Below are 16,635 nucleotides of genomic sequence, written 5' to 3'. Positions count from 1 at the left end.
CATATCTAATTTTCATGAGTTTATTATCGGATGTTTAAGTTTAACTATAATACTATGTTTATTATGATATTATTATTCATTGTAATATGGCAATAAAATTTAAATTTTGTTTTACCTAAATTTTGTTTTACTTAGCAGTGAATACGTGGGGACCTTATTGAAGCTTTTAAAGTTATTAATGGTTTAACCGATTACGGCTCTGATTTGTTCAAAGTGAGCAGATCTGGTCTTAATCTTGTATCATCCAACAGATGTTGTAAGAGTATGGCAAAGATTAGGAATCTCCAAAGTTCATTTCTTCCAGAGCGAGTTATTCCTTACTGGAACAAACTCCCTCCAGATGTTAAGAACTCGGTGACTGTTTTAAGTTTTAAGATTAAATTAGAAGGGTTTAAGAAAGATATGATTTCTAAGGATATTTCTAATAATTCACATTTTTGGAATGTTTCAAATGAAGTATTAGGGAGAATTGAAGGACCTAGCTATGTTAGTAATAAAGAGAAGCATAATGATTATCTTTATTTTCATCCTTTTGTGGCAAAAAAGCGATATGTAAATATTTATTCCACTGGGAAGTATGAATAGGGTTATCTTTTGGGGATGCTTTTTGAATTTATTTGAAAATTTTTTAAAATAAAGATGTAGTTAACAATTTATTAATTTTGGGGGTAAGATATTTATATTTTTCCATATAGTGATTTGATACTTTGTAGACATGTGTGATGATGTTATGTCACAATTTTTACTTTACTTTACTTTACTTTATAAGAATTCTTAACATCCACAGGGCATTCCAATAAGGTATAACTCTCTCAGATAGAAAATTGTAGGTTTACAACCTACCTGGACGCGCGCCGAGTTGGACTCGTCGACGGTCCTGTAATTGGAACAAATATTCTACGTTAAATAGAAAAGCTTTACGAAGATTCCTTAATTTAGAGCTTTTAATATTGCACTTTATCTTTGAAACAATATTCATACCGATCTACTAATTATATTTTTCCATAAATTTTTTTCATTATGAAGATAAGTGTGTCAAACAGTATTATATATACAATAAATTAATTCAAGTGTTGCAATTGGCAGAGCACAATACAGAGGTAACGGAAATTGTCCACTGCTACCAATATTATATAATATGAAATATCAAAAATCAAATATATACACATCTACTCCATCATAGGGGCAGGGATGAGGTTATAAGAGACTTCTGATAGTGGTTTCTCATATTTGCTGTCCATTTTTTTCCCTCTGTACCCTCGTAGAGCAATGAGTGTGGTTCTTAACATTGCGAATCTTATTCTTGTCCTCACATGTCTTACCACATCGCAATACCTCTCTTTCCTTTTCCTGGCGATGAGGTCTGCTACTCTATTTACAAATCGCTTACATTCTTTGGACATGCCTCCAGTTGTGAGAAATACAGCCGGGGTGAAAGTGGCCTTCTCTACGTTCAACACTCTCTCCAAGTACTCATCCTTCTTCTCCTTCTCGTTCTCTTCGTATACTTCTTGAAGAGTTTTGGTCCTGTTTGATAAGCAATTGGGGTGTGAAACCCTTATGTCAAGAAAGGTCTTATCAAATGGAGTCCAAACTCCTCTAGCAGATACGTCAAGCCGAGCTTGGTCACCTGTTATAGTCTTGGGGTTGAGGCAGTCACCCTCATTTACCTTCTGTAGCTGGGGTTCGACTTTCACATCATGACATACCTCACGAAGGAGATTTGCCAATGTGTCTCTGATGTTGTTGTGGGTCATTATCACGTAGCCCCCTAGCTTACAGGTGAGAAGGTGGTCAAGATCACTTGTTTTCCCACATCCACAAGTGATGGGAGTGTTTGGTATCCACCAGCTGTAGCGTAAGCAGACGCTGTCACGAAACTCCTCTTTGTTCAGAGTGTAGCCATACTGCTGAAGTGGCAATGTGTTAAGCCAACTGGATGCTCCCTTTTCTCTTGCTGCTAGTAGTGCTCTCTTGGAGGAGGTGCCACATCTTTCAGCTATAGCGTTAAACTTGGCTTGGAGCTCGGAGTTCTTCAAATTTTTGATCATTTCTTTCCCTGATTTGCTTAGGTTACTGGATGCAGTGTAACTTTCCTGTTGGTCCACTATTGCCTTTGTAAGCTCGGTGGTGAGTAGCTTGGAAGCTGTGTACGCAGCGTGGCATTCCTCGTGGGGTTTACCAATGCCCAATCCTCCCAATCTTATTGGTAGACTTAACACGTCCCTCTCTAAGTCTGAGATCTCCCTGCCCAGCATCTTTGGCAGAAGCTTTTGTCTTATCTCATGTTCTAGCGGCTCCATGGCTTCAGAGATGTTAGGAACAGTCCTTTGAACAAACTTCCATCTGTGTTGGATGCCAGAGATGTAGGCTGAGTAGGCTGCTTGAGGCTCAGATTCTGCAATATCAGCTAGCATCTTGATGTCGTTACACCACCCTTGGACCTTATCGGAAATGTACTGATCTTTGACACCTGTATTGCCAAGTACTGCACCAAGATGCCGTGTGCCTGATGTTATTTGCATATTGAACTCTCCAAACAATGCCTTGGCCTGGTCGATCATCTGTGGGTCCTTTACTACTAAAATGCTCTTAGATGGGTTAGGAAAATAACCATACTTAGGTCCAACTTGGAGCAACTCCTTCCACCACTTATACACAGCCTCCAATTTCCCACCAGCAGCACTATCATCTGCAAACCACACCTGTTTGACGATGTTTCTCAGGTGGTCAATAAATGGCTTGGTGCTAAGAGCATATCCACCAGTAGCAATATTGTCTCCTTGAGTGAAACCTTCACTGCTCTTGATGATCACTCCCTCACTATTAGCTACATAGAGGTCTGTTGGTTCCCTATAGGTGTTTTCGAAGTATTTGGCAAGCGGTGGGCAAACATACTGCATGTTGTTGGTAGCAGCGGTCCTGTTGAGAGCGTTGAATGCGTTGGAAGCATCCACTAGCAAAATGGCTTCTGTTTCCTCGTTATTATGAACCTCTGCCATAGCGTGTATTGCTGCTTCAATTCCCCCTTCGTGACCTGCACATGTTTGAAGTGGCCCTGCATCCTTCTGAACATCTTTCTTTAACACCATCATCACACACTTCCCGATAATCCGTCTCAATATCTCACCAATACCAATTGGCCTAAGGCCTGGGCATTTATCTAGAGGAACCAGTCTACCAGCTGTAAGCACTGCTATTGATTGGAAGTTAACATCTTCAGTACATATGCGCCTGGCTAATCTGGCAATTGCTTCAGCAAAAAGATCCTGAGATTTACTAAAAGCACAGCAGCATAAGATGTGTTGCCAGCACTCTGAGTCTACTAGTGTTGGGCCACCTGAGCCTGATGTCAGCTTAGCAGCCTTTTTCACTAACTTTGAGTCAATGGCTTCAAATATAACGCGCCCCCTCCCCTAATCATGCCCCTCCCTAAAATTGAACAAATTAGGTGATTTTATAGGATACGCCGATAAAATCTCTAAAAAAGTGTATATCTAGAGCAAAACGGGCAGTTTTGTTAGTACTTTAGTTAAGTTTTCGAAATTGTCCCACATTCAAACGACGATTTGGCGCCCCCCGGCCCCCTAAGACGGCGCACCCCCGCACAGCGGGGTCAGCGGAGCCCTTTGTTACGCCACTGTCTCCAATATTTTTCGATTTTCATCATCATAATTAATCACATTTAATGCAGGTTGTATAATCATGTCATCAGACAACCAGGACAAGATTGTCAACTTTCAGAGAAATGTTCTGATAGCCAGAGCTAAGGTTGATAACAAGAACTTAAATGGCACTGGAATAGTATCAGATAGAATTCGATCAAAAAAGTCTTCATGTGAGCCTGTGGAAACAGGCAAAATCAGATCAAAGAAGAAGTCTGAGGATATAATTTCTAGTGTAAAGGGTTCAATGACTGATAATGATCAATCAATGCCTATCTTAAAGGAGGTTCCTCGCGAAAATAACTTACCTAGCAAAACTTCCTCAACAAAAAAGAAGACAAATTCCTCTAATGATGATTGCAGTGGCAAATCCTTTCGACAAACAGTAGAGGTATCTCCAACCAGCAGATCACCTGATCAAAAGAAACGGAAACGCTTTAATGTTTTAGCTCATTCAGAATATCATGGCAAGTCCGATGAGAACTCAAAAGTATTACTTGAAACTAATTTAGTGGCTAATGTGCTTCAACAGTACAAATCAGAAAAACCACCTATACTAGATTCCCTAAAGGTATCCCTAAGCAGTTCTTCAGAGATGAGTTTGGTGATCCCAAATCAGCCTACTGATTATAACCAAGAATTGCAAGAACTAGCTAAGCAGCTCGCTTCAGAGACCCAGTCTTACACTTTATCTCCAATGCAATCAAAAATGAGCTATGGTCAATCAAGGTATTCAAGACCGCAGCAAGTTCAAGACAATCATAGCTATAATCATCATGAAATCTCAAGCTTTGGAGATTTGGAACTATCATATCAGTTCTTCAATCAAAATAATGCTTTTCCCGAACTTATGTCACACAACTATCCTCCTGGAATGGGACCACCTGGATTAGGGCCTCCTGGATTGCAACCTCCTGGATTAGGGCCTCCTGGATTACGACCTCCTGGATTAGGGCCTCCTGGATTAGGACCACTTGGATTAGGACCTCCTGGATTAGGACCACCTGAATTAGAACCACTTGGATTACGACCTCCTGAATTAGGGCCTCCTGAATTAGGACCTCCTGTGTTTGAAACACCCCAATTAGGACCAATAGGATTAAGACCAACTCAAGTGAAGACTTCAGTTCTTCCATCATTCAATTCACACATACAAAACCGAGAGGGTAGTATAGACACACAGGTCGATGTTTGCTCAAATAGGTCTGCTGTCAGTAACTTTTTGAAGTATTCTAATTCAGAACTACTCACTCCAGCCTACAAACCTACATTTTTCAATGATGAAACATGTAGTACTGAAATATCAGATTCTTTGAATAATCCTTACAGTTTTATTGGGAAACATCCCTCGTTGACTATGAAGTCTCGTGACAAGTTATACGATGAGGTCAGAGCATCTTCTACTCACAGAGACTGTGATGGTGAAGTTGGAGCAATTCTCATGGGCGGAAATCAAAATAAGCCGAAAGTGAATAATCCTTACAGTTTTATCGGGAAACATCCCTCGTTGACTATGAAATCTCGTGACAAGTTATACGATGAGGTCAGAGCATCTTCTACTCGCACAGACTCTGATGGTGAAGTTGGAGCAATTCTCATGGGCGGAAATCAAAATAAGCCGAAAGTTTCTCCCTACAGTGTCTCACCAGACTATAAATTAGGTCAGCCTTATAGAACTGCAAGTGGTGATTTGAGCAACAGAGGTGAAGTCAGATCGCAGAAATATCCTACCTCTGACAAACTCGATCATAACCCAAAAAGTACCATTCCTTGTTTCAGTCAGCTTAAAAGCTCCTCGGTACATCAGGTGGGCTATTTTATTTATTTATCTCATTTGTTTAATTAGTATTAACAACATTAGATGATGCATAGTGAAAAATTAAACCAGATTGAATCATACTCTCTATTTATGTATATAAAATATATCTTGATGTTTGGTCCATTTTTTCACCAAACCCTAAATTACAGCAATGAGCCTATAAGCCATATGTTGATTGAACTAAAATGTGTGCAAAAAAAGACCAGGTTCCATCAAGGGATAGTAGGGGCAGAGGAAAGCCTAGAAGTAGTAGAATTGTAGAGGATACAGTGAGTTCAGCAAAGCATTGCCATCAAAACACTAACTCTTGTTTTCAATTTGCCTGTGCTGATGCTTGTTGCATAAAGACCCCCTTGCCCCCGGCCCCCTGCCGACCCCCCTCGGCCCCCTGCCCCCACCCCCCCCCCCCCGCCTGCCGTGAATGTATTGATCTTACTGTACCTAGTAATGTGCAAATCTCACTTTAAAGCATGATATGATTGCAAGTTTATGAAATCGAATAATTCTGATCATTATATCACATCTAACATGAAATAAAATTGTGTAGAATTGATAAACAAAGTGATTTTATCAGGCTTGATCGTCATACGCATTGTGTAATATTGTGTGTATTATGTGTGTACACTGCAACTGGTGATGAACCTTTCTATTAGCTGTTCTTCTCTGACGAATATTTTTGGGGCTGAAAATATAACTTGTAAAGCTCTTGGATTATAGTTACATAAATTTTACTTTCCGCAATCCCATGTACCACAAGTAGTCATGAAACTAAACAGCGAACTAAGTTCCTTGTTACCATGGTTACTACTCCATCATTTGAAACTAAAACTAACAATTTCAGTACCAAACACCACCTGGATCAAGTAGCAACAACCGCGTGCAGGACAGTCACTGGTCCCCAGGATCCGGGGTGCTATCAGACAATATACATACTTCTCCACTATCAGACAGCGGGACCAGTAGTCCAGCCGGGAGAGCAGGTAGAGCAGGTCGATACTCTTCTCCCTTGAATAGAGCAGGTCGACACTCCTCTCCTTCAAATAGAGGCAGATACACTGGCAAACCCCGATCTAGCAACTCTTCTCCCATTACTGTAATTCATTATTGAAGCTCTAATTTCTTAATCATTGAGTCCTGTTTTTGGAGAATGGAGACGCTGCAAATCTAATGTTTCAAATGCAGTGAATTCTACTTTTTAAATTCTCAATTTTTATAGATATTATTATTTCTTTTCCATATATTATAGTAGATTTTGAGACTATATTCTAAATGTTTATGAGAGAGAAGTGAGGATTTCTAAAGCTCTGTCTGGTTTTCAGAGAGAAGTGAAGATTTCTAAAGCTCTGTCTGGAATATGTAGACACAAACACGGAACAGAGACTCTCATGATGTTAGAAGGCGGGTACTTCTCTGTGGAGGAAATACTGAACACCTCCCGATTCAAACAGCTGTCCGTTACACAAGCTGAAGTGGAGGACATTGTAAAGAGCAATGACAAACAGAGGTTTAGTTTGAAGGAGTTGGAGGGAAACCTGCTGATATGTGCCAACCAAGGGCACTCTTTTGAAGTAAGTCTTTGATATCATAGCATTAGTAGTAACCAGGTAACCAGGTAACCAGGTAACCAGGTAACCAGGTAACTAGGCAACCAGGTAACCAGGTAACTAGGCAACCAGGCAACCAGGCAACCAGGGCACTCTTTTGAAGTAGGTCTTTAATATCATAGCAGTAGTAGTAACCAGGTAACCAGGTAACCAGGTAACTAGGCAACCAGGCAACCAGGCAACCAGGTAACCAGGTAACTAGGCAACCAGGCAACCAGGCAACCAGGTAACTAGGCAACCAGGTAACCAGGTAACTAGGCAACCAGGCAACCAGGCAACCAGGGCACTCTTTTGAAGTAAGTCTTTGATATCATAGCAGTTGTAGTAAGTAGCAGTGAACACAATTTAATAAATATAAGGAGGGTTCCTATGTAAGAAGTGGTGGACATTTACTTAGAAAAATCACATTAAGAAGTTCAAGTTGATTGGGTGACATCTGTCCGACAGCGACATCTGTCCGACAGCTACAGCCGAATTAGGGATTTCGGACAGATGTCGCTGTCGGACAGGAGTCGTGTTACCATCTTGAATGGTTGAATAGAACGACAACGGTCGTATCGAGACGGTCCTGGTTCTTTAAGCTCGGAAATGTGTACGTTATTGTGCGTTTATTCGATTAGACGTGGAAAGAAGGACCTCCAATTTACAGTTCAGTAGTTACCCAGAGACACTTGACTGATATATCACAAAGAAGAGGTGTTGCTGACCTGAGAAAATAGTGACTCTTATCTTATTGCCATTACATCTCCAGTTTTTAATGAAGGATGATGATCAGATGCGTGTTCAGATCACACGTCTTGGAAACATGATGATTTTGAAGACAAACTTAAGGGGGATCGGGGGGTACCCCCGGGGGAGCCTTTCTTCCGATTAAATATTTGATAAACGTAGCACACATGTTTACTAAGTAAATTATCAATTAAATGTTTATATTTTAGGTTCAAGGTTTAGAACTGGAGAGAATAGAGTCGGCAGATGGGTACACTGGTATTGTTCATGGAACCTACGACGCAGCCTGGGAGTCTATTAGAAGAAAGGTATGCTCGTTACTTAATTAGGTTACTGAGTAATGTAATCTGGTCACTAATACTAATGTAATCTGGTCACTAATACTAAGTAATTAGGTTACTGACTAATGTAATCTGGTCACTAATACTAAGTAATCTGGTCACTAATACTAAGTAATTAGGTTACTGACTACGGAGTAATGTAATCTGGTCACTAATACTAAGTAATTAGGTTACTGACTACTGAGTAATATAATCTGGTCACAAATACTAAGTAATTAGTTATGTATATTATATATAATATTATAATATGATATAGTGACCCTAATGCGAGTGTGTTTCAGGGTCTCAGTAAGATGAACAGGACCCACATCCACTTTGCTGTGGGACTGCCTTCTAACCGTCAGGTTATTAGCGGAATGAGGGGTGACTGTCAGGTTGTTATTTATATAGACATGTCTGCTGCTATCAAAGGTGGGAGTTTCATTAACATCTTTATTTTTAGTTTGGTTAATAGATTAATCTGTTAACAATATTAAGCTTCAATTTATATCTACTACTGACCAGTTTATTTATTACTTCTAAATTAATTTAGTAAATAAATAAATAATAAATTAATTTAGTAAATAATGATAATAACATCAAACCTCTAACAGACGGGTTACAGTTCTACAAATCTAAAAATAACGTTATTCTCTGCTCTGGTAACGAGGATGGGTTACTACCTACAAAATACTTTACTTCTGTTATACGAATAAAAGGACAGAGACAGTGTAAGTTAACAGTTTTAGTGGTATTTTATCCTAATATTTAGGAGATCGAGTCAGCAATTCCCGCGAGTGATTAAAGTACGGATTAAAGTACTTCAAATCATTAATTCGTACAATACGACTACGTCAGTAAACTTCTAGGATTTAACTAACCAATCAGAGAGCTGTATTCTAGTCACGTGACACAACTAATCATCGTGTACGTTTTCAGTGTTGCACGAAACAAGACCGGTGGGATTTGACCCTGAACAGTCAGCAAGTTGTCATGGTAACAATCCTGGTACTAGTAATAGTGAAGCAGACCGCTCTAACAACTGGAGGAAAACTGCTTAGCTTTTAATGACCAATCAGACAGCTGTATTCTAAACACTGCACATGATACTGATCAACCAATCAAAGAGCCCTATTTTAGGCGCGTGTTGATGAACTCACCCGGATTGGCAATTTCAAGTTTATGTTATGTCTCTAAGAGGATATAGTATAATTTGAATATATTATTGTTGTGCCTGTTGTTATGTATGTATGGAAGTTTATTTGTTGTGCGACTTAGGAAAATTTTATAGGTTTTTATGCGTAAGATTTTCTATTTCTTGGGTACGTAATACCCTATTTCTTGGGTACGTAATATATATATATAATATAATAATACTTTATCATATTATATAATATTTTAATTGTTACATTTTCAAATTTTACATTGAACTTCAAGTTGGAATAAGTATGCAAATAATTATCAATCAAATATTTATACGTATTTATACGTATTAACATGTTTATTTTATAGGTTATCTAGTTACACTCACAACCCAGTGAGCTTGCAAACTGACTAGTAGTAAACTATAGAAAGAGGATAATATATTTTGTGCTCTGTTTTTATTGAAGCTGATGCAGAGTTAGTACTGCTATATTTACGTTATCAGAATAAGATATTGTTTATTGTAATTTAATGTTTTTTAATAGAGGAGAGTGGGTGAGGGGGGGGGGGGGGGGGGGGGGGGGGTGCAGGTGGGTGGGGGTGAGGGGGTTCAGTATTTGCTTAAATCGCTAGTTGGATAAGTTTTTTTTTCAATAATCAATGCATATTATTTTATTGAAGTGATTATTAGTAGAACGTAAAGTACTTGACTAGTTGAATATTAGAAAACGTACTATAATAAGTTTTACTCCCAGCTAAACCATCTTACTGTTCTATCAATTGTTGTTCGAAATATTATGCAAGTTTAAGAACGGTTTTGTTCTGATTGCAAACAATTCCCCAATTTTATATCAATATAAATATTTTTCTTTGTAGACATGTAACAGATGAGCTGTTCAGCGTAGTTCCTAACTACAACTAACCAATCAGAGGGCTGGATTCTAGTCACGTGATACTGATCAACCAATCAAAGAGCTGTATTGCTACTCCTAGATAATGTGGTTTCCGTGGAGTGACTCTATCAAAACCAGACTATGTCGCTTTCTTCTTCACGTGAGTTTATATCCTTGTAACTGTGACACTAACAACTAATCCTTGTAACTGTGACACTAACAACCAATCCTTGTAACTGTGACACTAACAACCAATCCTTGTAACTGTGACACTAACAACCAATCCTTGTAACTGTGACACAACATCCAATCCTTGTAACTGTGACACAACATCGAATCCTTGTAACTGTGACACAACATCGAATCCTTGTAACTGTGACACTAACAACCAATCCTTGTAACTGTGACACAACATCCAATCCTTGTAACTGTGACACTAACAACCAATCCTTGTAACTGTGACACTAACAACCAATCCTTGTAATTGTGACACTAACAACCAATCCTTGTAACTGTGACACTAACAACCAATCCTTGTAACTGTGACACTAACAACCAATCCTTGTAACTGTGACACAACATCCAATCCTTGTAACTGTGACACAACATCGAATCCTTGTAACTGTGACACAACATCGAATCCTTGTAACTGTGACACTAACAACCAATCCTTGTAACTGTGACACAACATCCAATCCTTGTAACTGTGACACTAACAACCAATCCTTGTAACTGTGACACTAACAACCAATCCTTGTAATTGTGACACTAACAACCAATCCTTGTAACTGTGACACTAACAACCAATCCTTGTAACTGTGACACTAACAACCAATCCTTGTAACTGTGACACTAACAACCAATCCTTGTAACTGTGACACTAACAACCAATCCTTGTAACTGTGACACTAACAACCAATCCTTGTAACTGTGACACTAACAACCAATCCTTGTAACTGTGACACAACATCCAATCCTTGTAACTGTGACACTAACAACCAATCCTTGTAACCTTGACACTAACAACCAATCCTTGTAACTGTGACACTAACAACCAATCCTTGTAACTGTGACACTAACAACCAATCCTTGTAACTGTGACACTAACAACCAATCCTTGTAACTGTGACACTAACAACCAATCCTTGTAACTGTGACACTAACAACCAATCCTTGTAACTGTGACACTAACATCCAATCCTTGTAACTGTGACACAACATCCAATCCTTGTAACTGTGACACTAACAACCAATCCTTGTAACTGTGACACTAACAACCAATCCTTGTAACCTTGACACTAACAACCAATCCTTGTAACTGTGACACTAACAACCAATCCTTGTAACTGTGACACTAACAACCAATCCTTGTAACTGTGACACTAACAACCAATCCTTGTAACTGTGACACTAACAACCAATCCTTGTAACTGTGACACTAACAACCAATCCTTGTAACTGTGACACAACATCCAATCCTTGTAACTGTGACACTAACAACCAATCCTTGTAACCTTGACACTAACAACCAATCCTTGTAACTGTGACACTAACAACCAATCCTTGTAACCTTGACACTAACAACCAATCCTTGTAACTGTGACACTAACAACCAATCCTTGTAACTGTGACACTAACAACCAATCCTTGTAACTGTGACACTAACAACCAATCCTTGTAACTGTGACACTAACAACCAATCCTTGTAACTGTGACACTAACAACCAATCCTTGTAACTGTGACACTAACAACCAATCCTTGTAACTGTGACACTAACAACCAATCCTTGTAACTGTGACACTAACAACCAATCCTTGTAACTGTGACACTAACAACCAATCCTTGTAACTGTGACACTAACAACCAATCCTTGTAACTGTGACACTAACAACCAATCCTTATTCAGCACTACATTGGTCACTATCTAGAGGAGAAGCTATCGTTAGATCAGATGAGTATAGAACTGTACGCTGGTAAAGGAACTATACACAACGTCGCACTCAACACTGAGACTCTTAACGATTTACTCGACCAGCTCAACCTACCTTTCGAGATAACTGAGGGTTTTATTGGGTAAGTTAACAGCTCAACCTACCTTTCGAGATTACTGAGGGCTTTATTGGGTAAGTTAACAGCTCAACCTACCTTTCGAGATAACTGAGGGCTTTATTGGGTAAGTTAACAGCTCAACCTACCTTTCGAGATAACTGAGGGCTTTATTGGGTAAATTAACAGCTCAACTTACCTTTCGAGATAACTGAGGGCTTTATTTGGGTAAGTTAACAGCTCAACCTACCTTTCGAGATAACTGAGGGCTTTATTGGGTAAATTAACAGCTCAACTTACCTTTCGAGATAACTGGGGGCTCTATTGGGTAAGTTAACAGCCAATCAGACTCTTGTATCCTGCCCTAGTGTTGCTTCAATTAAAGAAGGAGTAGTTTATTTTAATCACGACTTATAATGATAATTGTATTTTCATAATATTATGTTGTGTGACAATCTAATGTCAACACTCAACAGGAATTTTGAATTCTATTTATTCACCATGATTCCGCATGATTACGGTTAAATAATGGGATTAACTAAATAAAGGTGGTTACTATGGTAACTAAATATAATTGTAGTCACGTGACACTACTTGAACAGGCGTGTTTCAATAGACGTGCCCTGGCAAGCCCTGGTGTCGAGCAGCACTAACGTGGAGGTGGAGGGGCTGGAGATAACAGTGCAACCTAAACACTACTGTGCAACTGCAACAACCAGCATGATGGACTCTGTAAGAAACATGACATCCAGGTGAGAGAGCAGCCAATCAGTGACTTTTATTCTAGTTACGATATATTATATATCAGACATCTGTTTCTAAAGAGGAATCTTTATAGTGGCCTCTAAAATTGTTTTCTTGAGGAATAAACTAACCAACCTTGACTACTAAGTAAAACAAATCACCTGTTTGAGAATATACAGAATGTAGAATATCTGTATTCCCTGGCCGCTAAATCACGTGACTCCACGTGACTCCCCCAGTTTAACCCCACGTGATCACGTGACTCCCCCAGTCTAACCCCACGTGATCACGTGACTCCCCCAGTCTAACCCCACGTGATCACGTGACTCCCCCAGTCTCACCCCACGTGACTCCCCCAGTATAACCCCACGTGATCACGTGACTCCCAGTCTAACCCCACGTGATCACGTGATCACGTGTTTGAGAATATACAGAATGTAGAATATCTGTATTCCCTGGCCGCTAAATCACGTGACCCCACGTGACTCCCCCAGTCTAACCCCACGTGACCCCACGTGACTCCCCCAGTCTAACCCCACGTGACCCCACGTGACTCCCTCAGTCTAACCCCACGTGACTCCCCCAGTCTAACCCCACGTGACCACGTGACTCCCCCAGTCTAACCCCACGTGATCACGTGATTCCCCCAGTCTAACCCCACGTGATCATGTGACTCCCTCAGTCTAACCCCACGTGACCACGTGACTCCCCCAGTCTAACCCCACGTGATCACGTGATTCCCCCAGTCTAACCCCACGTGATCACGTGACTCCCTCAGTCTAACCCCACGTGATCACGTGACTCCCCCAGTCTAACCCCACGTGATCACGTGACTCCCCCAGTCTAACCCCACGTGCTCACGTGACTCCCCCAGTCTAACCCCACGTGATCAAGTGACTCCACAGTCTAACCCCACGTGATCACGTGACTCCCTCAGTCTAACCCCACGTGATCACGTGACTCCCCCAGTCTAACCCCACGTGATCACGTGACTCCCCAGTCTAACCCCACGTGCTCACGTGACTCCCCCAGTCTAACCCCACGTGATCAAGTGACTCCCCAGTCTAACCCCACGTGATCACGTGACTCCCTCAGTCTAACCCCACGTGATCACGTGACTCCCCCAGTCTAACCCCACGTGATCACGTGACTCCCCCAGTCTGACCCCACGTGATCACGTGACTCCCCCAGTCTAACCCCACGTGATCACGTGACTCCCCCAGTCTAACCCCACGTGATCACGTGACTCCCCCAGTCTAACCCCACGTGATCACGTGACTCCCCCAGTCTAACCCCACGTGATCACGTGACTCCCCCAGTCTCACCCCACGTGACTCCCCCAGTATAACCCCACGTGATCACGTGACTCCCAGTCTAACCCCACGTGATCACGTGATCACGTGTTTGAGAATATACAGAATGTAGAATATCTGTATTCCCTGGCCGCTAAATCACGTGACCCCACGTGACTCCCCCAGTCTAACCCCACGTGACCCCACGTGACTCCCCCAGTCTAACCCCACGTGACCCCACGTGACTCCCTCAGTCTAACCCCACGTGACTCCCCCAGTCTAACCCCACGTGACCACGTGACTCCCCCAGTCTAACCCCACGTGATCACGTGATTCCCCCAGTCTAACCCCACGTGATCATGTGACTCCCTCAGTCTAACCCCACGTGACCACGTGACTCCCCCAGTCTAACCCCACGTGATCACGTGATTCCCCCAGTCTAACCCCACGTGATCACGTGACTCCCTCAGTCTAACCCCACGTGATCACGTGACTCCCCCAGTCTAACCCCACGTGATCACGTGACTCCCCCAGTCTAACCCCACGTGACTCCCCCAGTCTAACCCCACGTGATCACGTGACTCCCCCAGTCTAACCCCACGTGATCACGTGACTCCCCCAGTCTAACCCCACGTGATCACGTGACTCCCTCAGTCTAACCCCACGTGATCACGTGACTCCCCCAGTCTAACCCCACGTGATCACGTGACTCCCCCAGTCTAACCCCACGTGATCACGTGACTCCCCAGTCTAACCCCACGTGCTCACGTGACTCCCCCAGTCTAACCCCACGTGATCAAGTGACTCCACAGTCTAACCCCACGTGATCACGTGACTCCCTCAGTCTAACCCCACGTGATCAAGTGACTCCCCAGTCTAACCCCACGTGATCACGTGACTCCCTCAGTCTAACCCCACGTGATCACGTGACTCCCCCAGTCTAACCCCACGTGATCACGTGACTCCCCCAGTCTGACCCCACGTGATCACGTGACTCCCCCAGTCTAACCCCACGTGATCACGTGACTCCCCCAGTCTAACCCCACGTGATCACGTGACTCCCCCAGTCTAACCCCACGTGATCACGTGACTCCCCCAGTCTAACCCCACGTGATCACGTGACTCCCCCAGTCTAACCCCACGTGATCACGTGACTCCCCCAGTCTAACCCCACGTGATCACGTGACTCCCCCAGTCTAACCCCACGTGATCACGTGACCCCCAGTCTAACCCCACGTGATCACGTGACTTTCCCAGTCTGGTTCTAGCACAGCATGTTATGGAGGAGGAGGTGGACACTAAACTAGAGGGACTGGAAGCGTTCGCTCACATGATAGAGAGCGTGCTGTCACGTGTTACTTGCTCCTTCAGCAACACTGCTATTAGACTGCAGAGCAGAGACACTTCTATTGGGGTTGGCCTGGAACTTGTTATTGATAAGTTAGTCTTTAATTATAATTATTAAATTTTACAAGATTTATAAATTTTTTAAAAATAGGTTTATTTTTAACAATGAAGGAACTGGTTTACATCAATATATTAATAATATGCTAATAATAAGATAATAATATGAGGATAATAACAACTCCCCCCAGGATAAACTATTTTGACGAGAGAGAGCAGGAAGTAACCTCAGTATTAGAAGAGGACGCCAACAAGTACATCCCCACTTCTATTGCTCACAAAGTGATCTTGTGGAGTGGCATTTCCATCAGAGTGTCTGAGACTTCTCCTACTCCGCTCTTTTCTTATTTTAACGGTATTATATAGTTCTTCTCCTACTCCGCTCTTTTCTTATTTTAACAGTATCATATAGTTCTTCTCTTACTCCTCTCTTTTCTTATTTTAACGGTATTATATAGTTCTTCTCCTACTCCTCTCTTTTCTTATTTTAACGGTATTATATAGTTCTTCTCCTACTCCTCTCTTTTCTTATTTTAACGGTATTATATAGTTCTTCTCCTACTCCTCTCTTTTCTTATTTTAACGGTATTATATAGTTCTTCTCCTACTCCTCTCTTTTCTTATTTTAACGGTATTATATAGTTCTTCTCCTACTCCTCTCTTTTCTTATTTTAACAGTATCATATAGTTCTTCTCCTACTCCTCTCTTTTCTTATTTTAACGGTATTATATAGTTCTTCTCCTACTCCTCTCTTTTCTTATTTTAACGGTATTATATAGTTCTTCTCCTACTCCTCTCTTTTCTTATTTTAACGGTATTATATAGTTCTTCTCCTACTCCTCTCTTTTCTTATTTTAACGGTATTATATTTGACCAAAACCCATAATCATGGGTAGAGTGTACCGCTGCCAGTGTCTCTCTTTTCCAAACAAAAGGAAATGATATTAATTTGAGGAACAGTCCGCTAATGCAAA

At 41.4% G+C, this 16,635-nt stretch overlaps 2 protein-coding genes across 5 annotated transcripts in view; both read left to right on the top strand.

Moving 5' to 3' along the window:
• Positions 1-3,691: 3,691 nt before the first annotated feature.
• Positions 3,692-9,826, top strand: LOC134824097 (tRNA 2'-phosphotransferase 1-like). Of its 3 annotated transcripts, XM_063835817.1 has the most exons (8): positions 5,383-5,472; positions 5,634-5,753; positions 6,326-6,577; positions 6,804-7,052; positions 8,027-8,125; positions 8,440-8,569; positions 8,752-8,868; positions 9,077-9,826. In XM_063835817.1, the coding sequence occupies exons 2-8, from the start codon at positions 5,670-5,672 to the stop codon at positions 9,196-9,198; spliced, it is 1,053 nt and encodes a 350-aa protein (XP_063691887.1). In that variant the 5' UTR covers positions 5,383-5,472; positions 5,634-5,669; the 3' UTR covers positions 9,199-9,826. The 3 variants fall into 3 exon arrangements, with proteins under 3 accessions (XP_063691885.1, XP_063691887.1, XP_063691886.1); XM_063835815.1 differs by lacking the exon at positions 5,634-5,753 and having other exon boundaries at positions 3,692-5,472; XM_063835816.1 differs by lacking the exon at positions 5,383-5,472 and having other exon boundaries at positions 5,632-5,753.
• Positions 9,827-10,149: 323 nt separating this feature from the next.
• Positions 10,150-16,635, top strand: part of LOC134824420 (autophagy-related protein 2 homolog A-like) — a 101,645-nt gene continuing 95,159 nt past the window's right edge. For both annotated transcript variants that reach the window (XM_063836324.1, XM_063836323.1), the window contains exons 1-5: positions 10,150-10,333; positions 12,081-12,247; positions 12,823-12,972; positions 15,514-15,696; positions 15,852-16,015. In XM_063836324.1, the coding sequence (XP_063692394.1) occupies positions 10,277-10,333; positions 12,081-12,247; positions 12,823-12,972; positions 15,514-15,696; positions 15,852-16,015 (721 nt within the window). In that variant the 5' untranslated portion in view covers positions 10,150-10,276. The remainder of the gene's footprint in view (positions 10,334-12,080; positions 12,248-12,822; positions 12,973-15,513; positions 15,697-15,851; positions 16,016-16,635) is intronic.

This window comes from Bolinopsis microptera, chromosome 12 (assembly GCF_026151205.1).
Source record: "Bolinopsis microptera isolate Bmic1 chromosome 12, MBARI_Bmic_1.0, whole genome shotgun sequence".
Classification (NCBI taxonomy): domain Eukaryota; kingdom Metazoa; phylum Ctenophora; class Tentaculata; order Lobata; family Bolinopsidae; genus Bolinopsis; species Bolinopsis microptera.
The sequence above is the reverse complement of the archived record's forward strand: the minus strand, read 5'-3'. Positions and strand labels throughout refer to the sequence as shown.